At 42.2% G+C, this 24,204-nt stretch overlaps 1 protein-coding gene and 1 long non-coding RNA gene across 2 annotated transcripts; both read left to right on the top strand.

The window, feature by feature from the left end:
- The first annotated feature begins 5,044 nt into the window (after window positions 1-5,044).
- HTATIP2 (HIV-1 Tat interactive protein 2) lies at window positions 5,045-23,670 on the top strand. The gene is made up of 6 exons (XM_082342522.1): window positions 5,045-5,228; window positions 5,580-5,775; window positions 7,908-8,015; window positions 19,913-20,050; window positions 22,138-22,199; window positions 22,876-23,670. The coding sequence occupies exons 1-6, from the start codon at window positions 5,125-5,127 to the stop codon at window positions 23,099-23,101; spliced, it is 834 nt and encodes a 277-aa protein (XP_082198648.1). The 5' UTR covers window positions 5,045-5,124; the 3' UTR covers window positions 23,102-23,670.
- Window positions 8,358-18,566, top strand: LOC309606034. Its single transcript, XR_014231620.1, has 2 exons — window positions 8,358-10,605; window positions 10,896-18,566. It is a non-coding gene; the product is annotated as an uncharacterized lncRNA (long non-coding RNA).
- Window positions 23,671-24,204: the final 534 nt, after the last annotated feature.

Genomic DNA, 24,204 nt, shown 5'->3' with positions numbered 1-24,204 from the left:
AACAACATAGGACAATCAGCTAAAAAGAAGAGGAATTATGCTTTCCTGAAGACTATTCTAGAATTGCACTGGTATTGCTAAACATTTTGTCATTGATCTGGATATCCAGGTTCTTGTCCTGGCATCAAACTTTAATTCTATGATCTTAGAACAAATATTTAACAGATATGTGACTCAGTTTCTCCATCCATAAAATGAAAAAAAATTAGCATGGAAGCAGGAAACGTGAGCACATATGCCAGCAGTTCTCCACTCATACAACTTTCAAAAGGGAAAAAAATTACTGTCAAGAACGTGATAAATATACCAAATCAGCTACCTAAATTGTTGAATGCCGTTCATGGTTGCATTTGTTCTGTAACAGGGGAATACAGAAACATTTTCTTCCAAACACCTACCTTTTCCAAGTCCAAACTCTTTTTACCCCACCATATACCTTAGTCATGCTACATTTATTTATAACTCTCCTTTGCAAAAAAATCATTCAGCATACATATTTATATGAATAAATGGGATAATAAATGGGGAAGAAGTATGGCCACTATAGATACTGTTTAAATCCATTCTTCTTTCTTTTTTTAAATAGTGACCTCTACTTCTCAGCCACAGCAATCAGAGAAGAAAAAGAAATAAAAGGAATCCAAATTGCTACTTTCCTTAGGGGTACGACCTCCTTCTCTACTCACAGACATGTGGGAGGCGTTGGCCCCATCTAGGCTTCGTTCCTCTGGCCACAGTGATGGTCAGGAGGGTCTCCTTAGTTCTCCTCAGGCAGAACTGAGACACAGCTGGGGACTTTTGCTTACAATTGTGCCCTTTTCTGTTGGACTTAAATCTGGGAGGATGCACTGATATCTTGAATAATCCACTCTCTCCATTTCTGCCCCCTGCTCTATGCCCTAAAGAAAATTGGTCTGCACAATATAAGCTCCTTCTAACTTCTAATTGACTGCAGCCAATTAGGAGTAACAGTAGGAGATAAGGGAAGGAGAAGAGTGAGGCTGGGCTATTAGTCCCCTGACTCTTCCTCTGTGGGGTTGCTGCATACTGACTGTGTTCCTCTACTGAAGATCACAGGTCCTGTGAGACAGCTCTCTCTGTCTCAGTTTTGGTAACTGATCCCCTCTCCTCCTTTGCTCTTTGAAACGTCATCCATTTAGTACCTTTGCCTTAGACTACCCACTTTGAGTGCCATGTCTTTCCTATCTTGGACCTTGACTAAAACAGAGGATGACAGGCTGGAGCTGCCCACCACCTTCGAGTCATCTTGTGGGATCTGAAAGTAAGATGGACATGAAGGAGAGCAGAGCCAAGGGAGGAGGAGGGATTGAGTCCTGGCCTCACTGGCTGACCGCCTGACTCCAGTGATGTCTGAGGCTGTCACACACACTGATGTTTTCAACGATATGAGTCAGTGTATTTCTTTTTTTGCTCAAAACACTTTGAGTTGGTGTTCCAATTGCTTGAAACAGAAAGTCTTTATTAAGGTGTCACTAGAAATATGGCTCTAAAGTGAAGATGCGTGGATCCCTGATGCTAAAGACCCTACATTTGACCTAAATACAGAACTACTTTCCAGTTCCAATCTCCATGAGGCCTGATCCTACAGCAGATCCTATTTTCAGATCTCTCTGAGATTCTGTCTCCTTTACACACTATGTGTATCCTTGCAATAGTCACCGTCTTTACTCAAGTTAACATGAGTGAGTCTCTGTTTCTTGGAGCAAAGTAAACATAATAAAACAGTTTCCATTTTATAGATAAGAAAAGGGAGGCCAAATAAATGAAGAAACTTCATCTAAGTCAAAGGTAATGTCAATCCTGGACTTGGCAGGCAGGTCTTCCGGCCCAGGACCTTTCCATGTTACCCCAGCTTCCTTGTGTTCCCTTTGCCTTTTTCCGTTATGTGTTTGCCTTCCCATTTGCCCTGAAGTTTTGTGGCCCTGTCCCCCTAGTAGCCTAGGGTGTGTCACATTATCTCAGGGCCTTGATGCTAGCCAACTGTCAGAGAAGAAAAGCCATGGGCTTATCTTTTTCTAAATTTCCATCCCTTGTCTGTCCACTCATTTGGCATTTAGCATGTGTTACCCTATGAAAGTTTGGGAGATGTTGGATAATGTTAACTTGTACTTTTATTTAGCTCCCCAAGTATTCATAACTTGCCGTCTCAGGTGAGAGTACGTTTATCTGGTATCTGGTTCATCCTGGAAAAATCTAGTGCTTACCACAGTATTTAGCTCACATTAGAGAATCAGTAAGTATCCATTGACAAGATTGACTAAAAGCATCTTATATTAGGCAAAATGCTGGCTTAGCTGCTGTGACACAATTACAGTGGCTCCAGCATGACAGAAGTTGTCTTCTCTCCCACAGCCCAGAGGTGGGCGGACAGTCCAGGGTAGGTAGGCAGCTCTGTTCTATGAAGTCATCCAGGGACTCGGGTTCCATCTTCTTACTCTGACATCCTCTAGGGTGTCTTTCTCCACATGGTCAGAGCTGGCTCACTTGTACCACATTCACATCCTGGCCTAAGGAAAGGAGGAAAGGGAAAGGGAAGGGAAAGCAGGTAGCTTTCTTATTAAAATGTGATTCAAATATGCACATATTATCTCAGCTTGCAGCTCATTGGCTAAAACATAGTCACATGGTCACATCAGCTTGCAAGTGATGCTGGGAAATATAGAATCTAAATAGTCAGCCATGTGGTCTGATAAAACTCAGGACTCTGCTGCTAAAAGAAAGATGAGCCATTTGACCACTTACCATCCACTGGAATGACTAAAATTACCAAGATTGATTTTCACCATTGATTGATACCAAGTGGGTGGGAGAATAAAATAGTGCACCCACCTTAGCGAACTCTTTGGTCATTCCTCTCCTAGGTATTAACCTAAGAGTAATGAAAACATATGTCCACTGGTACAAGAATGTTCATGGGAGCCTTAGTCATAGGAGCAAAAACCAAGAAACAGACTAAATATCCATCCATAGGAGAATGATTAAACATGTGTTGGGATAGTCATACACTGGACGGCTACTCAGCAATAAAAATGAACAAACTGCTTATACATCAACCAGGGTTCACTTACCCATTCAGCATAGTAGGCACAGAGCCCAGGCCTGTGAAAATGTTTTAATTTCTTTTAATATCAAAAGGAAAAAATGAACTTTTAGGTTGAAGAAAATATTTTATTACATAAGACGGATATATTTGTCATTATAGTAACACAGTTATAAGAGATACATTTAAAATTTTATTTTTTATGAAGGAAGGGGCCCATGAAGTCCCTAGGACCCATGAAGGTCATAACGCAGCCCTATAAACAATAGGGATGAATCTTAAAAACATTATTTCGAGCAAAAAAAACTGGAGACACAAGAGTACATGCTGTATGATTCTATTTAGTGAAGTTCTATAACAGGCAAAAATAATCTGTATTGATAGATCAGAAGGTGGTTGCCTCTGGGACGTGGAGGGATTGAAGGCACTTTCTGGGGTGAAAGAAATGTTCTGTATCTTGTTTTAGGTGGTGATTACCTAGGTGTATGCACAATTGTTTAAAATCATGGAACTGAACCTTTTGCATCCATGCATTTTATCGTATATTAATTATGCTACAATTTTTTAAAAAAGAAAACCAGTGCAACAGATTTGATGAATGAATTCTTGAGACAGTATTAGCTGACAAGATTTTCAGCTGCATTTTAGTAGAAAATTGTTAGGAGCTCAAAGGGAAGAGTTCAGGCACTGTGGCAGGCCAATGTGGAACAAACCACTCTGCTCTGTATCGGTCAAGGTTTTTGACTGCAAGCAACAGAAAGTAGCTTAAGCAGAAAATGAAATTATTGCAGGAATAACAGGAAGTATAACAAACAGGCTCTGAAAACAGGCAGGAATTAAAGGAAGCAAAACAGAAACAATCAGACAATCAGATCACTGGCAGATCCCACAATGCCATTATCCTATATCTTTGCTCCACCCAACCAAACTCTATCTCAGTTTTCCACCGCATCTTTTTATTACTCACCCCAAAGTAAAAAAACCTGGATGAGAGTGTCTGATTGGCTGAGTCTAGATCTCACCTACATATAATAATCTTCTAGGACTTGGGAGGGGGAACATATTTCACTTGGCTTCTAGAGTGGCAGGTAGGGCCCTGTCTCCCACTTATTTTGGAATTCCCTATAATAAGATGTGTTTGAATGCTGGGCAGCCAAAAATGACCAATGTCCACAACACTATCTCTGTTGTTCAGATTCTGGCGTGTGATCCTAACTCCTGTCCAGGACTTCCAGGATCCAGGATAGGCCCAGTGTAGATGGTTATGTTCTAAACCATGGATCTTGGCTCTGGAGAGTGAACAGGAGATCAGGTGTGGTAGGTCGCCCTGGCTCAACCATGTAGAACCTGAGCGGGGAAACCAGTTGTACTGGTGAGATACAATGAGAACTTGCATTACATGAGAGAGTATTTGAAAGGCAGAGAAGATAGCAGGCCTTGGTGATTAATCTAGAATGTGGTAAGGCGGAGAAAGGAGTCAAAGGTGACAGTCCGAATTTCTGACTTGAGAGGGAAGGGGTGAATGAAGATTGTGTGGACGAATAGGGACGGTGACACTGAAGAGAGGCAAGGAGTAGACTGGTTTTATTGCTGTTTGGGGTGGTTAGAAGGGAAGGGTTACGTTTTGATGTGATGAATTCAAGATGAAGATGTCCAACACACAGTTGACATTACAGGTTTTAGAAAGGGATCAACGAAGATCAAGTCTATTGGCTGAGGTCTTGGATGAGGGCGAGCTCAGCCCAGGTGGTGAGGAAGAACGCCGGGGAGAAGGTTCCGGAGATTCCCGATATTTAGGAAGTGGTCTCCGAGCTTCCTACCTAGATTGGTGCTGCGCACGTGCTCTGGGCCCCCCTCGCCAGCGCCCAGGCACCCTCTGGTCCGCGCGCGGGCCACCCCTCCACATCCCGCCCCTGTGGGCGGGGTGAGCAGCGATATAGCGAAGTCACCCGGAAGACGAAGTTGGGTAGGCGCGGACCGGGGAGGGGCCCGGGAGGGGCCCGGGAGGGGCCCCGCGGAGTCGGGCGAGGGGAGGAAAGCCGCCGGGCTGGAGGGATGGCCGGATGTCCCTGCCCGCAGCCCTGAGCGCGGCGCTGGCGGCGGCGGTGCTGGTGGTCGCGCTGCTCGTGCTGCAGCCTGAGGACGCGGGGCCGGGGGCCGGCTCCAGGTAAACCCTCCGCGTGGGGGACCAAGCTGGGCTCCGCGCCCCTGCGGGCGGAGGCAGGAGGGGCCGGAGTCGGGTACACCGTGGGGGAACGAGGCCTCCTGGTACCTGGGCGCATTCCCTGTTCCAGCCCCTTCCAAAGTGTGGTTTGGCTCAGGAGCGGGGAACCAATACGGCGCCCCGCCCTGAGGATGACTCTGCACTTTCCCCTGCGCCCAGACTGCGGAGAATAACCATATCTTCCTCCAGAACAAATAACCTTTGTTCCCAGGGTAAGCACGGCTGTCCCTTTAAATATCCCGGCTGTCCCTTTAAATATCCCGAGACCAGCACCTGTTAATGTTATTTTTGTAGCATGGCTGAGACAGAAGCGCTACGGAGGCTTCGGGAAGACTTCAGGATGCAGAATAAATCCGTCTTTATTTTGGGTGCCAGCGGGGAAACCGGCAGAGTGCTCTTGAAAGAAATCCTGGAGCAGGGCCTGTTTTCCAAAGTCACGCTGATTGGCCGGAGGAAGCTCACCTTCGACGAGGAAGCTTATAAAAACGTGGTGGGTATTTGAGCTGGGTCTCAAAAATGTACCCGCAGTGGTTCCTCAGAGTGAGCATATTTTATGCTGCAAGGCTGAACATTGCCCTGCAATGGCGGCAGGAGGTGTTCAGAGCGTGAGCACGATTGGTCTGTGAGAGGCCTTACTGGAAGCTGGATTGTAGGTCCAGGTGAGCCTCTCCCTCACTGGCAGGCCTTGGACAAAGCCCTTCTCAGTCTCGATCCCCATAAAGGGGGCCTAAGTGTAAGGGGGTCTAGGGAGACAGAGAAAAGCCATGCTTCCAGGGTCCTTTAAGCTGGCTTCTAGAAAAAAAAAAGCCCTGTGACCTTGGGTAATTTTCTCAACCCCATTGCTTGTTTTGTCTACCTGTCCACTACACACCAAAGTTAGCGAATCAGAAATTGCTTTGCAGAGGGGGAAAGGCCTATGGCACTGAGAGGTGGGGTTATTCACCTACAAGAATTTGCCCTGCCTGACTTCTCAGGGCTGCAGGCTTGTGTCTGTAAGTGGAATAGTCCCTTTTCCTGTCACTTACACTTTTCGTGGTTAACCCACTGATACAGCAGACTTCAGTCCGGTGTTAATCCCCTAAATATTTGAAGCCTGAGCTTGGTGGAGATTCCTTTCCCCTTGTAAATGGAGTTATTTGTGAACTGCAGTAAATTAAACTATAGTGTAATTCTGAGACCCGCCCCCCAACCTGGACCCACAGGTGGAACATTCCAAACAACAACCGGTCTCACAAATAAATATTCACGACTCCTGCAGGTCCGTGATCAGGTCATATTGCATATGTCTTTGGTCCCTCAGGACTTTTCTGTTAAAATGGACATCTTTGGGGCTTCCCTGGTGGCGCAGTGGTTGGGAGTCTGCCTGCCGGTGCAGGGGACGCGGGTTCGAGCCCTGGTCTGGGAAGATCCCACATGCCACGGAGCGACTAGGCCCGTGAGCCACAACTGCTGAGCCTGCGTGTCTGGAGCCTGTGCTCCGCAGCAAGAGGGGCCGCGACGGTGAGGGGCCCGCGGGCCGCGATGAGGAGTGGCCCCCGCTTGCCGCGGCTGGGGAAAGCCCTCGCACAGAAGCGGGGACCCAACACAGCCAAAAATAAATAAATTAAACAAAACAAAACAAAACAAAACAAGTCCAGAAACTCCTCTGGAATTTAAAAAAATGGACATCTTTGTTCAGACTTAGGCAGGTAATATGTGATCTTCATCGTCTGGCTTCATGGGGGTGTGTCAGACACCTCTGGTCATTAGAAACTGAAATTGAGTTCTGTGCTTTTGACAGTTGAGTTTTGGTGGCTCCTCTTTTGGTCAGGCACTTTTTGTAAACATACTTTTCTTCAGCATTGTGTATGGTGCCAAGAAAATGCTTTTGAAAGAGTCGATGGTAGAGAGGGAAAGCAACATTTTATTTAAAGTCCTGAATGATGGGAACTTCCCAAACTTTTCTTTTTTAAGCTTCACAACAAACTTAAGAGGTTAGATGGAGGTTCTTAAATTTCCATGGGCATGAGAATTACCGAGGGTGCTTATTAAAAGTGCAGTTTCTGCTTCAGGAGTATTGGTGTGAGACCTAGGAATATGCCTTTTTGTCAAGCACCTGCTGACTGATTCTAATGCAGGTGGGTCATGGTGTAGACTGAGGGAAAGATTATCATTCACATTTTACTGCTGAAGAAACTGAGACATATAAGTAACTTGGCCAAAATTATTAACATGCCTAGTAAGTAGCAGACCCAAGACTCAAACCTAGATTTTGAGACTCCAAACACCATTTCCTTCCCCAACATTATACCTCATTGGTATTTCTCCTGGTAGTATACAGACAGGTCTTTTATTTTTCCAGAGAGAAAATTATAATTGAACCTGACTTTAGAGATCTAGATCACACCTAGTCCAATTGTGTGTACTGTGGACGTATAAGTACATTGTTGATTTTTGAATTCAGATTAATTGCTTTTTGGTGGGAGAAAATGAGCTTGCAAAATTTGATGTTAAGTGGGTGGACTCTTTAGTAATGTTCTGTCATTTATTCTTTAAATCTAGAGGGGGTATTTTTGTCTGTTTTTTGGTTTTGTTTTGTTTTAATAACATCAAGTAATATACAGCTATGTCTTTGTTGTCTAGAATCAAGAAGTGGTGGACTTTGAGAAATTGGATGACTACGCTTCTGCCTTTCAAGGTCATGATGTTGGATTCTGTTGCCTGGGTACCACCAGAAAGAAAGCTGGGGAGGTAAGGAAGGAATCTACCCTTTTCCCTTTTCTCTGGTCAGTAATGTCGAAGATTCCATTTTTGCTCCCTCTTTTGCTTTATATTTGCTGCACTTAAGTGTAAATTAGCTCTTATCATTTAAGATTCCATATACTGCCCTAGCCTTTGCTATACTTTGAATAGTACTTATAAGTTCATCTTTCCTTCAGCATAATCCTTGAGTTCAGGCCTGCATGCTGGAGATGTCATAAATATTTACATGGTCTTGCCTTTTGCAGATATCGTGGTCACTACTTGCCCTGACTTACGCAAACCATTATGTCTGAGTAAAAGTAACTGGCTCATGCTCTTAGCAGTAAGTTTTGTTGGTTTCTTTATAAATGTCTTAATCTTAAAGCATTCTCTCTCACTTGAGTGATTTGCTTCAACCTGTTTTCATGCCAAGCTTTAAACTTCTGGGCTAGAACATCAGAACAGAGGCACGATTCAGCTAGCCTCCGGTGATGACTCAGCCTCCAAGCGATGATTCAACCCCAATGGTGATTCAGCCTTAACTGACGCAGAACTGTCCTAACACACGTTTTATTCTTTTTTTAATGATGTTCTAAATTGCGTCGGCCTCTGTCTAGAAGTCAAATTTTGCTACATAGTTAGAAATCAGAGCTTACTATGTAGATCCTGGGCAAGTGTTAATACGTACATCGTATTTAATTTATACCTTGACTATAGTTTATCCCTTTGACAAAATTTACTTGCTGGAGTTAAACATGTCTATTAAACATGCAGGACCACGATGCTGCCATGGGGGCTTACCATAGGTTTATAAACAGGCCCATGCATCAGAATCATTCCGAGAGCACAGAACTATTGTTTTATACCAACCAAGGAGTTAGGCTCAGATGTATTTCTCCGGGCTTTCTGGTGATCCAAAGAATAATTCTATTTATGCTTTCAGTAGGGACAAATTTCCAAATCTTCTGTAGTTCTACCATGTGCCCGTGGGAACACAGCTGAGTTTTGAGCTCTGTGCTGGGAAGTGTGGATTATCGAGAAGTTTGACTCTCCCGGGAATTGGCAGGTTGTTGTCTCTCCTAGGAAGGGTCATTTTCCTACTGATCAGCTCCTGCAGCCTTTTCTGTCCCAGGGACAGTCACAAGGCATGTGCCCTCTGACAGCATTGAAAAACTTTTGTTCTAGTACACTGCAGGTAACATTGTCTCAAGTGCCAGCCTGACTTTGGTGGTGACTCAGCAAAATAAAAACACTACTGCATTGGGCATAGAGCAGTTGATTTTCATGACATAAGGCAAATCTCATAATAGGGCGCTCCAAGGGAAAGTCTAATTTGCTTTGTTGCATCCAAATCACGTAATGCAGTTTTAATCAGAGGAGTTGGATGTCTTCCCTATCCAGAATATTTTTTTAGATGGAGTTGGTTCTCCACCCCCCAACTAAATACCTTTTGTTCTCCAAAATCAGTTTGGAAAGATAAAAGTAATTAACGAGTAAGCAAGAGAAAAGACTGGTAAACCAAGTGTAATCTCAGAAATAAGTTAGGACTTAAATGGTTTAAGAGGATAGTGACAGAAAATAAGCTGACATTTCCTCCAGGAAGTCATTTTTTTTTTTTTTTTAATTTGAAGGTAATTTAGATTGGATGCAGTATGAAGTTTGGAGGTTGTGATAACTTCAGGCAGTTTAAAAGAGGTGACAATTCACAAGTGGCTAGGCAATAATAGTTGTTTGGGGCGGGGAGGGTGTGTGGATTTCCAAGCTCACTCCACCTGGTATTCTGGTCAGCAGCGTTCTCTGTAAAAAAAAGAGAGCATCAGATGGGTATTGCAAAGCTGGTGGCAAGCCTAGTGTCATTCTGTAGCTGTTTTGTAACTGGAGCAGCCCACATTTTACTTTAGCAACTTCAAGAAATTCAGGGTTTCTGTCTCAGTGTTGAAATCCTGTGAGTAGCCTGCTTATTTCCCTATGACCTTCAGTTTAGTTTCCTGGGGATGGATGTTATAACAAAAAAGCATAATCAAGGTGGCTTAAACAACAGACATTTTCTGTCTCACAGTTCCCAAGGCTAGAAGTCTGAGCTAGAGGTGTTGTCAGGATTGGTTCTTTCTGAGGGCTGAGAGGGAAGGCTCTTTTCCAGGCTTCTCTCCTTGACTTGTAGATGGCTGCCTTCTCCCTGTGTCTCTTCACATGGTGTTTTTCCTACGTGCCTGTGGCTATGTCCAAATTTCTCCTTATTATAACAACACTAGTCAAACTGGATTAAGAACCACCCTACTTGGAATGACCTTATCTTAACTAATTACATCTGCAAATAAGGTCACATTTTGAGGTACTGGAGGTTAGGACTTCAACACAGGAATTTTAGGGGGGAACATTGCAACCCATAGAATTCAGTCTACCCAGATTTCTTTTGACACTGGTGCTAGGGATAGGTCTGTTAGCTTTCTTCAGCTGTTTGGAAAACCATTTTCTTTAGCAGTAACTGGTTAGATGCTAATCTTCTTTCTTTTCACATTCACAAGCCATAGTTGTCTAATGAATGCAGTGACTTTGTGACTTGGCCCTAATCCAGATCTACTGGATCAGAATCTCTAAGGTTGGAAGCCTATTTTTTTTTTTTTTTTTAGAAAGTGGTTTCTTTTTTTTTAAATTATTTATTTATTTATGGCTGTGTTGGGTCTTCGTTTCTGTGCGAGGGCTTTCTCTAGTTGTGGCAAGTGGGGGCCACTCTTCATCGCGGAGCACAGGCTCCAGACGCGCAGGCTCAGTAATTGTGGCTCACGGGCTTAGTTGCTCTGCGGCATGTGGGATCTTCCCAGACCAGGGCTCGAACCCGTGTCCCCTGCACTGGCAGGCAGATTCTCAACCACTGCGCCACCAGGGAAGCCCGGAAGCCTATTTTTAACATGCTTCCTGGGGGATTCTGATGCAGCCAACCTTTTCTTCTTGTTGGACCTGCTTTCGGGATGCATTAGACAGTATTAGTCCTCTTCACCTGCTGGGTTTCCAGGTACTGTTGTCCCAGATGGCCTTCACCTTGCTTTGGTAAGTAACTTATGTGCTAGTGAAGGTTGAAATACCCTTTGAAAACCAGATCTACATTGGCCATAAGTGAAGAGCAAAACCTCACAGGGGCCAGAGAACGGTGCTTTCCCCTTACTAAGAGAAGGATTTGGTTAGTGAGTTTGAGGGGGTGTGATTTAGTTTCACCTTTTCATTTGTCTCCTCACCTGGTAGGCACAGGCTCCAGAAGTCCAGGCTCTTGTAGTCTGTTGAATGGACGATGCCATTAATGTGATGAATGCAGCCATTGTCACACTTATTAGGCATCATTAAAGTCTCATGGCCTCTGAGTCAAATGATACACTCTTCTAATCCAGAGGCCTGTAAACTACAGACTGTGGGCCAAATACAGCCTGCCTGTTTTTGAACAGTCCTTGAGCTAAGAATGTTTTTATATTTTAATTTTTTATTTATTTATTTTTTTAAAGTTCTTTTTCTTTTGAATTTTTGAATTTTATTTTATTTATTTTTTTATACAGCAGGTTCTTATTAGTTGTCTATTTCAGACATATTAGTGTATATATATCAATCCCAATTTCCCAATCCATCCCACCACCACCCCGCCACACACTTTCCCCCCTTGGTGTCCATACGTTTGTTCTCTACATCTGTGTCTCTGTTTCTGCCCTGCAAAAAGGTTCATCTGTACCATTTTTCTAGGTTCCACATATATGTGTTAATATACAATATTTGTTTTTCTCTTTCTGACTTACTTCACTCTGTATGACAGTCTCTAGATCCATCCATGTCTCTACAAATAACCCAATTTCTTTCCTTTTTATGGCTGAGTAATATTCCATTGTATATATGTACCACATCTTCTTTATCCATTCGTATGTCGATGGGCATTTAGGTTGCTTCCATGTCCTGGCTATTGTAAATAGTGCTACAATGAACATTGGGGTGCGTGTGTCTTTTTTTTTTTTCCACTTTAAAGTTTTTATTTTTATTTTTAACATCTTTATTGGAGTATAATTGCTCTACAATGGTGTGTTAGTTTCTGCTTTATAACAAAGTGAATCAGCTATACATATACATATATCCCCATATCTCCTCCCTCTTACATCTCCCTCCCACCCTCCCTATCCCACCCCTCTAGGTGGTCACAAAGCACTGAGCTGATCTCCCTGTGCTATGTGGCTGCTTCCCACTAGCTATCTGTTTTACATTTTGTAGTGTATATATGTCCATGCCACTCTCTCACTTCATCCCAACTTCCCCTTCCCCTTCCCCGTGTCCTCAAGTCCATTCTCTACGTCTGTGTCTTTATTCCTATCCTGCCCCTAGGTTCTTCAGAACTTTTTTTTTTTTTTTTAGAATCCATATATATGTGTTAGCATACAGTATTTGTTTTTCTCTTTCTGACTTACTTCACTCTGAAGGACAGACTTTAGGTCCATCCACCTCACTACAAATAACTCAATTTCGTTTCTTTTTATGGCTTAGTAATATTCCATTGTATGTATGTGCCACATCTTCTTTATCCATTCATCTGTTGATGGACACTTAGGTTGCTTCCATGTCCTGGCTATTGTAAATAGAGCTGCAATGAACATTGTGGTACATGACTCTTTTTGAATTACGGTTTTCTCTGGGTATATGCCCAGTAGTGGGATTGCTGGATCATATGGTAATTCTATTTTTAGTTTTTTAAGGACCCTCCACACTGTTCTCCATAGTGGCTATATCAATTTACATTCCCACCAACAGTGCAAGAGGGTTCCCTTTTCTCCACACCCTCTCCAGCATTTGTTGTTTGTAGATTTTCTGATGATGCCCATTCTAACTGGTGTGAGGTGATACCTCATTGTAGTTTTGATTTGCATTTCTCTAATAATTAGTGATGTTGAGCAGCTTTTCATGTGCTTCTTGGCCATCTGTATGTCTTCTTTGGAGAAATGTCTATTTAGCTCTTTTGCCCATTTTTTGATTGGGTTGTTTGTTTTTTTGATATTGAGCTGTATGAGCTGTTTATATATTTTGGAGATTAATCCTTTGTCCATTGATTCGTTTGCAAATATTTTCTCCCATTCTGAGGGTTGTCTTTTCGTCTTGTTTGTAGTTTCCTTTGCTTTGCAAAATCTTTTAAGTTTCATTAGGTCCCATTTGTTTATTCTTCTTTTTATTTCCATTACTCTAGGAGGGGAATCAAAAAAGATCTTGCTGTGATTTATGTCAAAGAGTGTTCTTCCTATGTTTTTCTCTAAGAGTGTTATAGTGTCCAGTCTTACATTTAGGTCTCTAATACATTTTGAGTTTATTTTTGTGTATGGTGTTAGGGAGTGTTCTAATTTCATTCTTTTACATGTAGCTGTCCAGTTTTCCCAGCACCACTTATTGAAGAGACTGTCTTTTCTCCATTGTGTATCCTTGCCTCCTTTGTCATAGATTAGTTGACCATGGGTGCATGGGTTTATCTCTGGGCTTTCTATCCTGTTCCGTTGATCCATATTTCTGTTTTTGTGCCAGTACCATACTCTCTTGATGACTGTCGCTTTGTAGTATAGTCTGAAGTCAGGGAGTCTGATTCCTACAGCTCCGTTTTTCTTTCTCAGACTGCTTTGGCTATTCAGGGTCTTTTGTGTCTCCATACAAATTTTAAGATTTTTTGTTCTAGTTCTGTAAAAAATGCCACTGGTAATTTGATGGGGATTGCATTGAATCTGTTGATTGCTTTGGGTAGTATAGTCATCTTCACAGTATTGATTCTTCCAATCCAAGAACATGGTATATTTCTCCATCTGTTTGTGTCATCTTTGATTTCTTTCATCAGTGTCTTACAGTTTTTTGCATACAGGTCTTTTACCTCCTTAGGTAGGTTTATTCCTAGGTATTTTATTCTTTTTGTTGCAATGGTGAACGGGATTGTTTCCTTAATTTCTCTTTCTGATCTTTCGTTGTTAGTGTATAGGAATGCAAGAGATTTCTGTGCATTAATTTTGTATCCTGCTACTCTACCAAATTCATTGATTAGCTCTAGTAGTTTTCTGGTGGCATCTTTAGGATTCTTTATGTATATATCATGCCATCTGCAAACAGTGACAGTTTTACTTCTTCTTTTCCAGTTTGTATTCCTTTTATTTCTTTTTCTTCTCTGATTGCTGTGGCTAGGACTTCCAAAACTATGTTGAATAATAGTGGCGAGAGTGGACATCCTTATCTTGTTCCTGATTTTAGAGGAAATGCTTTCAGTTTTTCACCATTGAGAATGATGTTTGCTGTGGATTTGTCGTATATGGCTTTTATTATGTTGAGGTAGGTTCCCCTCTATGCCCACTTTCTGGAGAGTTTTTATCATAAATGGGTGTTGAATTTTGTCAAGAGCTTTTTTTGCATCTATTGAGATGATCATATGGTTTTTATTCTTCAGTTTGTTAATATGGTGTATCACACTGATTGATTTGCATATATTGTAGAATCCTTGCATCCCTGGGATAAATCCCACTTGATCATGGTGTATGATCCTTTCAATGTGTTGTTGGATTCTGTTGGCTAGTATTTTGTTGAGGATTTTGCATCTATATTCATCAGTGGTAATAAGAATGTTTTTATATTTTTAAATGGTTAAAAATTTTCAGAGAGGACTAATGTGTCATGACACGAGAATATAAGAAATTCACATTTCAGTATCCATAAATAAAGTTTTATTGGAACATTCTCATTACTTTATATATTATTAGTGGCTACATTTGCACAATGATGGCAGAGCTGTGTAACTGCAATAGAGGCCTGCAAATTTGAAAATATTTACTATCTCACCCTTTATAGGGAAAGTTTGCCAACCCCTGTTGTCACCTATACTATTTTATTTGATGTCTAGGAGGGGGCTTGTGAAGTGGTGAGGCCCCAGATGTTTCGTGAGACCCAGATCATAGCCTCTGTTTGGGTACCAAATGGCTGTGGGACCTTGGGTATGCTGGTTAGCTCCTGTGGGCCCCTGTCTCCTTGTCTGTACTGAGAGGGTGGTGACCACCGAAGCCCCTTTGGCCTGCAGAACTCTCTGACTTTCAAAACACAAAGAAAGGAATGCCCCAAATGGAAAAAAATGTGTGATAACATAGAGATTGACTCAGGAATCCTCTGTATCTGTAAGATTTTATTTTTCTATCCAGAGCTCTTTCTCTAACCAAGATCTTGGTTCCCCCTCTGTACATCAAATATAGACGTGCCCTCCAGGACACAAATAAATGGGGTCTCAGGTCATACCATTTGTTGTTTGTCAGTGTCTCTGTTTTCTAGTCTAATTTATAGGGTTGGATTGAAAAGGGAGTGAAGGAGAAAGAATCTGAAGCAGAAATATGGCCAAGTGGGACCCTTTGCGGAATGAAATCCTCCCTTCTTGGAAAAGGGTCTTCTTGACCTTGACTCATTCCTGCCTGCTTGCATGTCAGTGCTGAAATACCTTGTCAGGATGAGTTGTTCTTAAGCCACGGTGTTCCCAGTTTGCAGGCATTGGTAAAGAATATTAGAAGGAATACTTAGTAGCTTTGGATTTTCCTAAGACTTAAAATAAAGAGTAATTAGAGAATTTGTCTCCCTAGATGTTTGTAGAGCCCATGAAGATATCTCTGCTGTGTCATTTCAGTATATTGTGTTTATTTTTTCGAGCAGGTGCTGGGAAAGGAAATTTATAGTGGGAATTTATTTAATCATTTCCTTTTTCTAGAAGGACTCTGATTCCTGTCTTAGAGTAAAACACACCAACTGTGGAATCATAAAGACACAAAGACGTAATGGACTTAATGCTCTCAGAAGAGACATCTTTTTTTCTGCCACATGGTTGGGGAAACTAAATATGGTTTTTCTGAAAATTGTGTTTCTGGGATATGGAGTAGCTTGTTTTAGTTTGTTTTTCTATTCTTTTATTTGAGCTGCTAGAGAACAAGAAAGGGTTTAATAATAAGATCTTAAAGATAGCTCCCTTCTATCTGTAAAGGGAGTCTTCCTCACTCCAGAGAATATCAGTGTGTGTTGGTATCTCTGAGTCAGTGTCCGGGATCCACGTTTAAGTTTGGTTTCTGAGTCCTTGAAAGCCGTTGACCCCTTTGCTTTTGAGTTTCATTCACCAGCTAAAAGGCCACGCATCACGGTGGGGGAAGTGAAATTCAAAGTCTGTGGGCTTGGAATGATGCGTATTTATAATCAGCTTGAGGGCTCAGAGGATTTGTGAAATCGTTTTGGATTAACAGCCATTGATTGCTAATAAAACAGTATTGAGCTTTGTCCAGAGAACAGCGGTGGAGAAAGGTATGGGCACCTTGTCGACAGGACCCATTGAGCAGGGATGATGGGCTAAGTGTGAGGGTCTCTGCAGCAGCGTGGGTGCTCGTCCTGCATGGAGCCGTTGTCAGTCCTTCGCCAGGCGGGTGAAAGGAGGGACGCCAGAGGCTGATGGCTGGGGTGGTATTGATGTGCCTTAGCTGACTAATCAGATTGAAAAAGTCCCATGGTATTTATGTCACTTTAATTTTCATCAAACAATTGGAGACGGCAGGACTCTATTAAGGAGAGGTTGATCCAGAACTAAAGCCAGATAAATTGGGGTCTCAGTTTAATCAAATTATCCCTTTACTGGCCCTGGATTAAGTGAGAGGGACAGCGTCGGTCTAGAGCCTTGTGATTGGCTGAAGCTTTCCCGTATTTTTAAAGACGCTGATGAAAGAAGAAACATTTTAACAGAGACAACTCTAATAATCCTTCCAAGAAATAGTGCTAAACCAGCAGCAACAGAAAGGAATTTATTTCACTAGTCAATGATGTAATTTTATTGGGAATAATGAACGTGTTATTAAAATCAGAGTTCTGGTGAATTGGAGTGAGGGGAAGAAAATAGATGTGGAAGAGAAATAGAGTGTTTTAGAATTTTTTGATGTCATTTTGGGTTATTTTTCTTGGCACATTTTGAGCACATGTAAAAATCTCAATCCAGAGAATGGCTCTGAGGAGATCAATCACAGCCCACTCTCAGGATGTGCTGAGCATTAAAACTGGTTTGCTGCACACTGATTTAAGAAAGCAACAACATGAGTTTCAATCAGTGTGTAGGACAGGTCGCTGAGTCCGTTATTAGGATTGAATGTCAAAGTCTACAACACAAAAGGAGATGGGGATGATTCCCGGCTAAGAGTTAAGTTTATATTACCTAAAAAGAGAAAGAGGAACAACACTGCCCTGCAGGTCGTGGACATAGTTAAAAATGCTCCGTAAGTGATGAGAAGAGAGGACAAGACAGGCTTTTGGGGTAACGGTGGTGCTCTATCTCTGGATCTGGGAGCTGGTTGCAGAAGATGTTTATTAGTTTATGAACAGTTTATAGTCAGCTCTATACTTAGAATATATTTACTTTTCTTTTATGATCTACCTCAATACAAAGTTTGAAAAGTTTGCTTGGGCCCCTTGTTTTAGAATTGAATTCTGTATTAATTTCCTATTGCTGCTGTAACAAATTGCCTCAAATTTAGTGGCTTAAAACAACGTAAGTTTATCATCTTACAGTTTTATAGGTTAGTAATCCGATGTGGATTTTGCTGAGATAAAATCAAGGTGTTGACAGGGCTGATTTCCTTCTGTAGGCTCTAGGGGAGAATCCATTTCTTTACCTTTTCTGGCTTCTAGAGACCACCTGCATATCTTGGTTCATGGTGCCTTCCTCCATCTTTAAGGCCAGCAATGGGGGATCAAGTGCTACTCATGTTGCCTAACTCCAGCCTCCTTTTCTGCTTCCCTTTTCCACTGTAGGGACTCTTGTGATTACATTGGGCCCAGTTGGATACTACAGAATAACCTTTTTCAAAGTCAGCTGATTAGCAGCCTTAATTCCACCTGCAACCTTAATTCCCCTTGGCCATGTAGCCTCTAACACGTTCACAGGTATGGGGATTAGGGCATGGACATCTTTGAGGGGCCATTATTCTGCCTACTACCACAGTTATGAATTAATTGTGTTATTAGCTGGTGATGGTAAGAAGGAACATGAGTACAGTGGAGCGCACGGCTCCAGAGAGTCAGGAATTTGCACTCCGCTCTCAGCTCTCTCACTTATTAGCCAGTAGTTCCTGGATCGCTGGACCTTGTTGTCACATCTCCACAGTGAGGGGGTTAGGCGTGATGTTTCCTAAGGTGCCGTCTATCTATCTTATGAGAGATACATGTCTCCATACAAAATACAACATTTAGGGTCAGTAACTACCAGAGGGCAGATTTTTAATTTAAAAAAAAATCAGTGGGGGGATTCCCTGGTTTCACAGTGGTTGAGAATCTGCCTGCCAATGCAGGGCACACGGGTTCGAGCCCTGGTCTGGGAGGATCCCACATGCCACGGAGCAACTAGGCCCGTGAGCCACAACTGCTGAGCCTGCGCGTCTGGAGCCTGTGCTCCGCAACAAGAGAGACTGCGACAGTGAGAGGCCCGCGCACCGCGATGAAGAGTGGCCCCTGCTCACCGCAACTAGAGAAAGCCCTCGCACAGAAACGAAGACCCAACACACCCCAAAATAAGTAAATAAGTAAATAAATAAATAAAAAAAAACAAAACAAAACAAAAAATATCACTGGGGCAGTAATCCAGTCTTCAGATTTGGAATCCTCATTATATGAAACCTCATTATATAGTTGTGGGTACCCATGAAGTTCAGCTTCTGTAGACTTTAGACTGCTCTTCAGCTGTACCAAGTTTGAGGATGCCAGACTTTGTGGTGGTCCCAAGAAGCTGTTACTACATGGAATTCCCTAGTCTGGGTACAGGCTGGTATCCTTCACTTAGGCCCTGGAAATCAGTCTGTATTCTCTTGTTTGCACCATCCTCTCCCCTCTTCGTTTGATTGCCACTTAGTTCTTTTTTTTTTTTCTAATTGGATTTACCTTTTCTCTGCTTTCGCTGGACTTTTATTCGTTCATTCAAATATTTTTGGAGCACCTGCCATGTGCTGGGCGTGTACTGATGATGTGAATTAGCAAAGACCCAACCGCTACCCTCACTGGACTGAGTCTAGACCAGGGGTCTCCAAACACTCTTGATTATATACCTGTCAGTAAAAAAAATTTGCAGATGCACTCCTTACTAACGTGTAAAGTATGTTGTAAAACATACACAAAAATTGGAAATTAAATAGACTTTGTTCTCATAGTGCGTGGGTAGTGTTCTCAGCCACCCTTTGAGACCCTGCTATGTTAGCGTTGACACACAAAAAAATAGAGAAAACAGAGAGAGGGTGGTAAGGTTGTAAAGGATTAACGACAAAGAAATGTGAGACTAAAAACAGTTTCTTGGGACTTCCCTGGTGGTCCAGCGGTTAAGATTCTGCACTCCCAGTGCCGGGGGCCCGGGTTTGATCTCTGGTCAGGGAACTAGATCCCGCATGCCACAACTAAAGATTCCACATGCCTCAACTAAAGATTCTGCATGCCACAACAAAGATCCTGCACGCCGCGACGAAGATCCCGCACACCACAACTAAAGACCTGGTGCAGCCAAGTTAATAAATAAATAAATATTTAAAAAACAACAACAAAAAACCCCAGTTTCTCAGCCTGATATTACTGTTCCTTTTGCTCCTTGCAGATTTTCTTGGTGTCTGTGTGTCATTGTCCTTGTTTTTTCATTGCAGTCTGGCCTTGCTACTAAAGCTGGTACATCTATCCTGAGCATCATACTGGAGCCATTCCCAGGGTCTAAGCCTGACATTCTTGTTTTTTTGGATGCATTTTATTTGGATCCCCATCCTCGTCCACCCCCTCACCTCCCCCCACAAGGACTCTTAACCTGCCACCCAAGCTGATAAGTAATCTTTAAGATGAACTCACAGCTTTTTGGAAATAACTCACATCCTTTTCACCCTTAGGAGGGATTTGTTCATGTTGATCGAGATTACGTCCTGAAGTCTGCAGAGCTGGCAAAAGCTGGAGGGTGCAAACATTTCAACTTGCTGTCCTCTAAGGGAGCTGATAAGTCAAGCAATTTTTTGTATCTGCAAGTCAAGGTTTGTGCATGTTTCTATCTTTTGTATACTTTGGAGAACCCTGGCTAATTGGCAATACTAAAAAATATAAAATGCTAAGTAATGCCCAAATGCATTAAATGCATTATATTATGCATTTTTTATAACTACAGGGACTGCTTTTTTGCAGAGATATATTTAGTAAACAGGAGTGATCTGAAAGATAATTTCCAATGTCTTCCCCTCTGTTGATTATCTAGTAATCATGAAATGAGATGTTGCAGCCCTGGTCTTGAAGATCAGCCCAGAATCTTAGCATGAGAAGAGACTTTGAGGCAGTGATACTTAAACTTTTCCAGAGTAGATTAAATGTTATTATTGGGTATGGTTCTTGTCCTCAAGGAATTATAATCTCCTTGTTTGGGGGGATCCCCAAAGCCAGCCCCAAGTTTGGGAATGTGCTAGAAGGCCTCCCAGGACTGCCATATAGTTATCTTCACAGCCATGATGTATTACAATGAAAGAATATAAAGCTGAGTCAGTGCAGGGAAAAAGAAGTGCATGGAGTGAGCTCTGGAGGAATCTACGTTCAAGCTTCCAAGGGTCTTCTGCCAGTGGAGTTCCATGTGTTTCATTTCTCCAGCAATGAGTATTACCTACCAGAGAAATTCACCTGAGCTCAGGAGTCCAGGGTTTTGATGGGGGTCAGTCACGTAGGCACCCTCAGCCTAAAAAAATTACAGACTTCCAGAAGGAAAGCAAGTGTTCAGCATAAACCACATTGTTTGTACAAATAGTTTAGGCATAGTAAAGTACCCTTATCAGTTAGCTAATGACGGGAACACTCCTAAAATCTGAGTTCCCAGACACAGGCCAAAGGACAACCTGGCAAGCAGACCTTTCTAAGAATAGCAGTTTCAGCCTGGTACTCTTGTACACATGTTGCTAATAGAGACAAAACACATCTTTGTAAAAAGCCAACTAAGAAATGCACCCTCATAAAAGACATCATCAGAGACAAAGAGTTGAAACAACTCAAATATCCATCAGCTGATGCATGGATGAATAAAATGTGGCATATACCTACAAAATAACATTGATTTAACTATGAAAAGAAATGACATATTATAGCATGGGTGAACGTTGAAAACATTATGCTAAATGAGAGAGGCCAGTCACAAAGGGCCACAACTTACATGACTTAATTTATAGGAAATGTCCAGGATAGGCATATCTATAGAGACAGAAAGATTAGTGGTTGGCTAGGGCTTGGGGGAGGGGATGGGAGTGAGTGCTAATTGGTACGGGGTTTCTTTTGGGGTGATGAAATACTCTAAATTTAGATTTTGGTGAAGGTGGGACAACTCTTCTGTGAATGTATTAAACATTCATTGAAAAAAGTTTTTTTAATACATTGATTAAAATGTATTTTTTTAATATATTGATTAAAATGTATTACTGCAGATTATACAATGCTGTAGGTTAAGTGCCAAATGAATGGTATGAAGAGGCCAAGAAGGAGGAGTCGAGCAGGCTGCTTAGTTCATAGGCCTTTTAAACATCCCTGTGGCCGAGCTTCTCTGGCATTTCTGTTTATAGAGATGCCTGGCGTGAAAATCCATGGATTGTTCAACAAATTTAATTTAAAGCATCATCTAGACGCTCTGTCTCTTGAAATGTGGTGGGTTTTGTTAGGAAGTGAGTAATACAAGGGAGTCTGTGGTTCTTCTGACCTCCTGAAACTACCTGGAAGCCAAAAAAGGTTAACGTCCCCTGGCCTGCAGCACCGATTCTGGAGTGACGGGCAGTTCTTTTATGGCTGAACTCCTAACATGTCACTCTCTGGATCTGTTTCAGTAGGTCACATGACAGGCTGGACTGACTATGCAGCCATTTACTCATTCGGTGCATCTTTTTTCACTCTCTACTACATATCAGGATTAACTGATCTCTTCCTTAACTTCCCAGACTCTCTGGAATCTAAAAATCTAGGGGAGGATGTTAACTAGTATTGAGACCTGCAGAAGTAGATTGTCTTCAAAACCCAAGTTATTCTTGTTATTCTCTCTTAAGCATTACAGCAAGTTGGTCTTGATTAAATACTAAAAATGTTTTTTTTTTGTTAACAGGGAGAAGTGGAAGCTAGGGTTGAAGAGTTAAAATTTGATCGTTACTCCATATTTAGGCCCGGGTAAGTATTCCTACTGCCTAAGAGAACACCACTGTTGGTTATTCCCTAGAAGCTGGTTTTTCATTTGAAGAGGCTGACAGATGTCTAAGATATGAAAGAAGTTGGCTGGAGGGAGATTGCTTCTCTGAAGAACCCACTTTTAGCTTTGAAGGAAAGGGTAGACGGTTGGTGGTGCCAGGTTCAGAATAGTCTGAAATTTTCTGGGTAGCTTTGGCTGCCTTCTTCTTTAAAATCCTCTTCGTGTCCAAATAAAACCATTTATGCACTGTATTAGTGTGTTTGGGCTGCCATAACACTAGCACTGCAGAATGGGAGGCTACAAGTCCAAGGTCAAAGTGCCATCAGGGTTAGTGTCGGGTGAGTCCTCTCTTCTGGCTTGTTGATTGATTGCTTCTTCTCTCTGTGTCCTCCTATGGTCTTTCTTCTGTGTGAGTGGAGAGAAAGAAATATCTGATATCTCTTCCTTTTCTGTAAGGACACCAGTCCCATCCGATTAGGGTCCCATCTGTATGACCTAATTTAACCTTAATTACCTCCCTAGAGGTGTGTCTTCAAATACGATCCCACTGGGGATTAGCGCTTCATGAATTTGGGGGGACACAGTTCAATCCGTGACATCCTGTATGGTCTGAATGCAATTTACCATCTCTTCCTCTGCTCTTCTTTTTCTCTTTAGAGTTCTATTATGTGATAGGCAAGAATTTCGCCCAGGTGAATGGTTGGTTAGGAAGTTCTTTGGCTCCTTACCAGAATCTTGGGCCAGCGGTCACTCTGTGCCAGTGATGACGGTGGTTAGAGCAATGCTGAACAACGCAGTGAGACCAAGTGACAAGAAGAAGGAACTGCTGGATAACGAGGCCATCCACGACCTGGGGAAAGCTGATGGCTCTCTCAAGCCGTGACCACACTGGAGAAATGCTTTCTGTTGTCAAACTCAACACCCATCACCTAATTGGTAATTACAGTGTCTAAAAAAAACATGTGCTTTAACTGTGGTTTCACTATTCTCAGTCGCCCAGATCCAATCAAAAAATGATCGTGCTCTGCATCAGCATTTTAGAGCCTGATTGTACATATGTAGACATCACCCGGGGAGCCTTTCAAAAATAGAGATCCAGCAGCTCCCTGGTGGTCTAGTGTCTCGTGTTCGGCACAGAAATGAGAGGTTCATAGGCCCTACCTCAAACTTTCTCAATCAGAATTTTGGGGGCATGGGCACAGAAATCTGTTGTTTTATTTAAGCTTCTCTTATGGTTCTGATGCCACTGGTGGGGAGGCCAGCTTTGAAAGCTTGTCTGCAGAGTCACAGCAGCAGTGAAAACTTTATGTATCATGCAGATGAGTCCTGAACAAAAATTGTTGACATTTGTGTCTCTGAGTTACCCAGTGCTGACTGCATGTTAATTGTGTAAGTGAACATTGTGCCTTACTATTTCTTTAGAATATATAATAAAAGTTATTATATAACTGAGCTTATATAATTCATGGGAGGATTAAATAGAAGAATTAAAATAAATGGACAAGTCGTGGGTTCCCTTAGATTGTTAGAAAATGCCCAAGTATCGGTGGTAATATGCAGTATTTTGGCCAATGGGATTATAGAATAGCAGCTAATATATATCAAGTGCTTGTTAATTGCCAGCTTTTACACATGATGTCCGTCCTTTAACCCTCCAAACAATCTTTATAATTCTTACAGGCAGTACTATCATCCCCCTATCTTAGGTGGGGAAACCGAGGCTCAGTGTGGTTAAATGCCTTGCCCAAGGGCTTAAAGCTGAAGCCTGAAGCTAGGAAATGGCAGAGCCAGGATTCTAACCCAAGTGAGCCTGAATCCATAGCTTCTGTTTTTAACTACTCTGCAAGAGCATCCAGTATCTGTATATTTCCAGGAAGTTCCAGTTAATTGTTACTGGATCAGTACATGCCATGGATGAATACAATAGAAATGTTTGGGTTTCTTCATTGGTCTAGGATCCCTCTAATGATTAACTACAAAATGTTC

This window comes from Balaenoptera borealis, assembly GCF_965194805.1.
Source record: "Balaenoptera borealis genome assembly, chromosome: 11".
Taxonomy (NCBI): Eukaryota; Metazoa; Chordata; class Mammalia; order Artiodactyla; family Balaenopteridae; genus Balaenoptera; species Balaenoptera borealis.
This window is presented reverse-complemented; position numbering and strand designations above follow the sequence as displayed.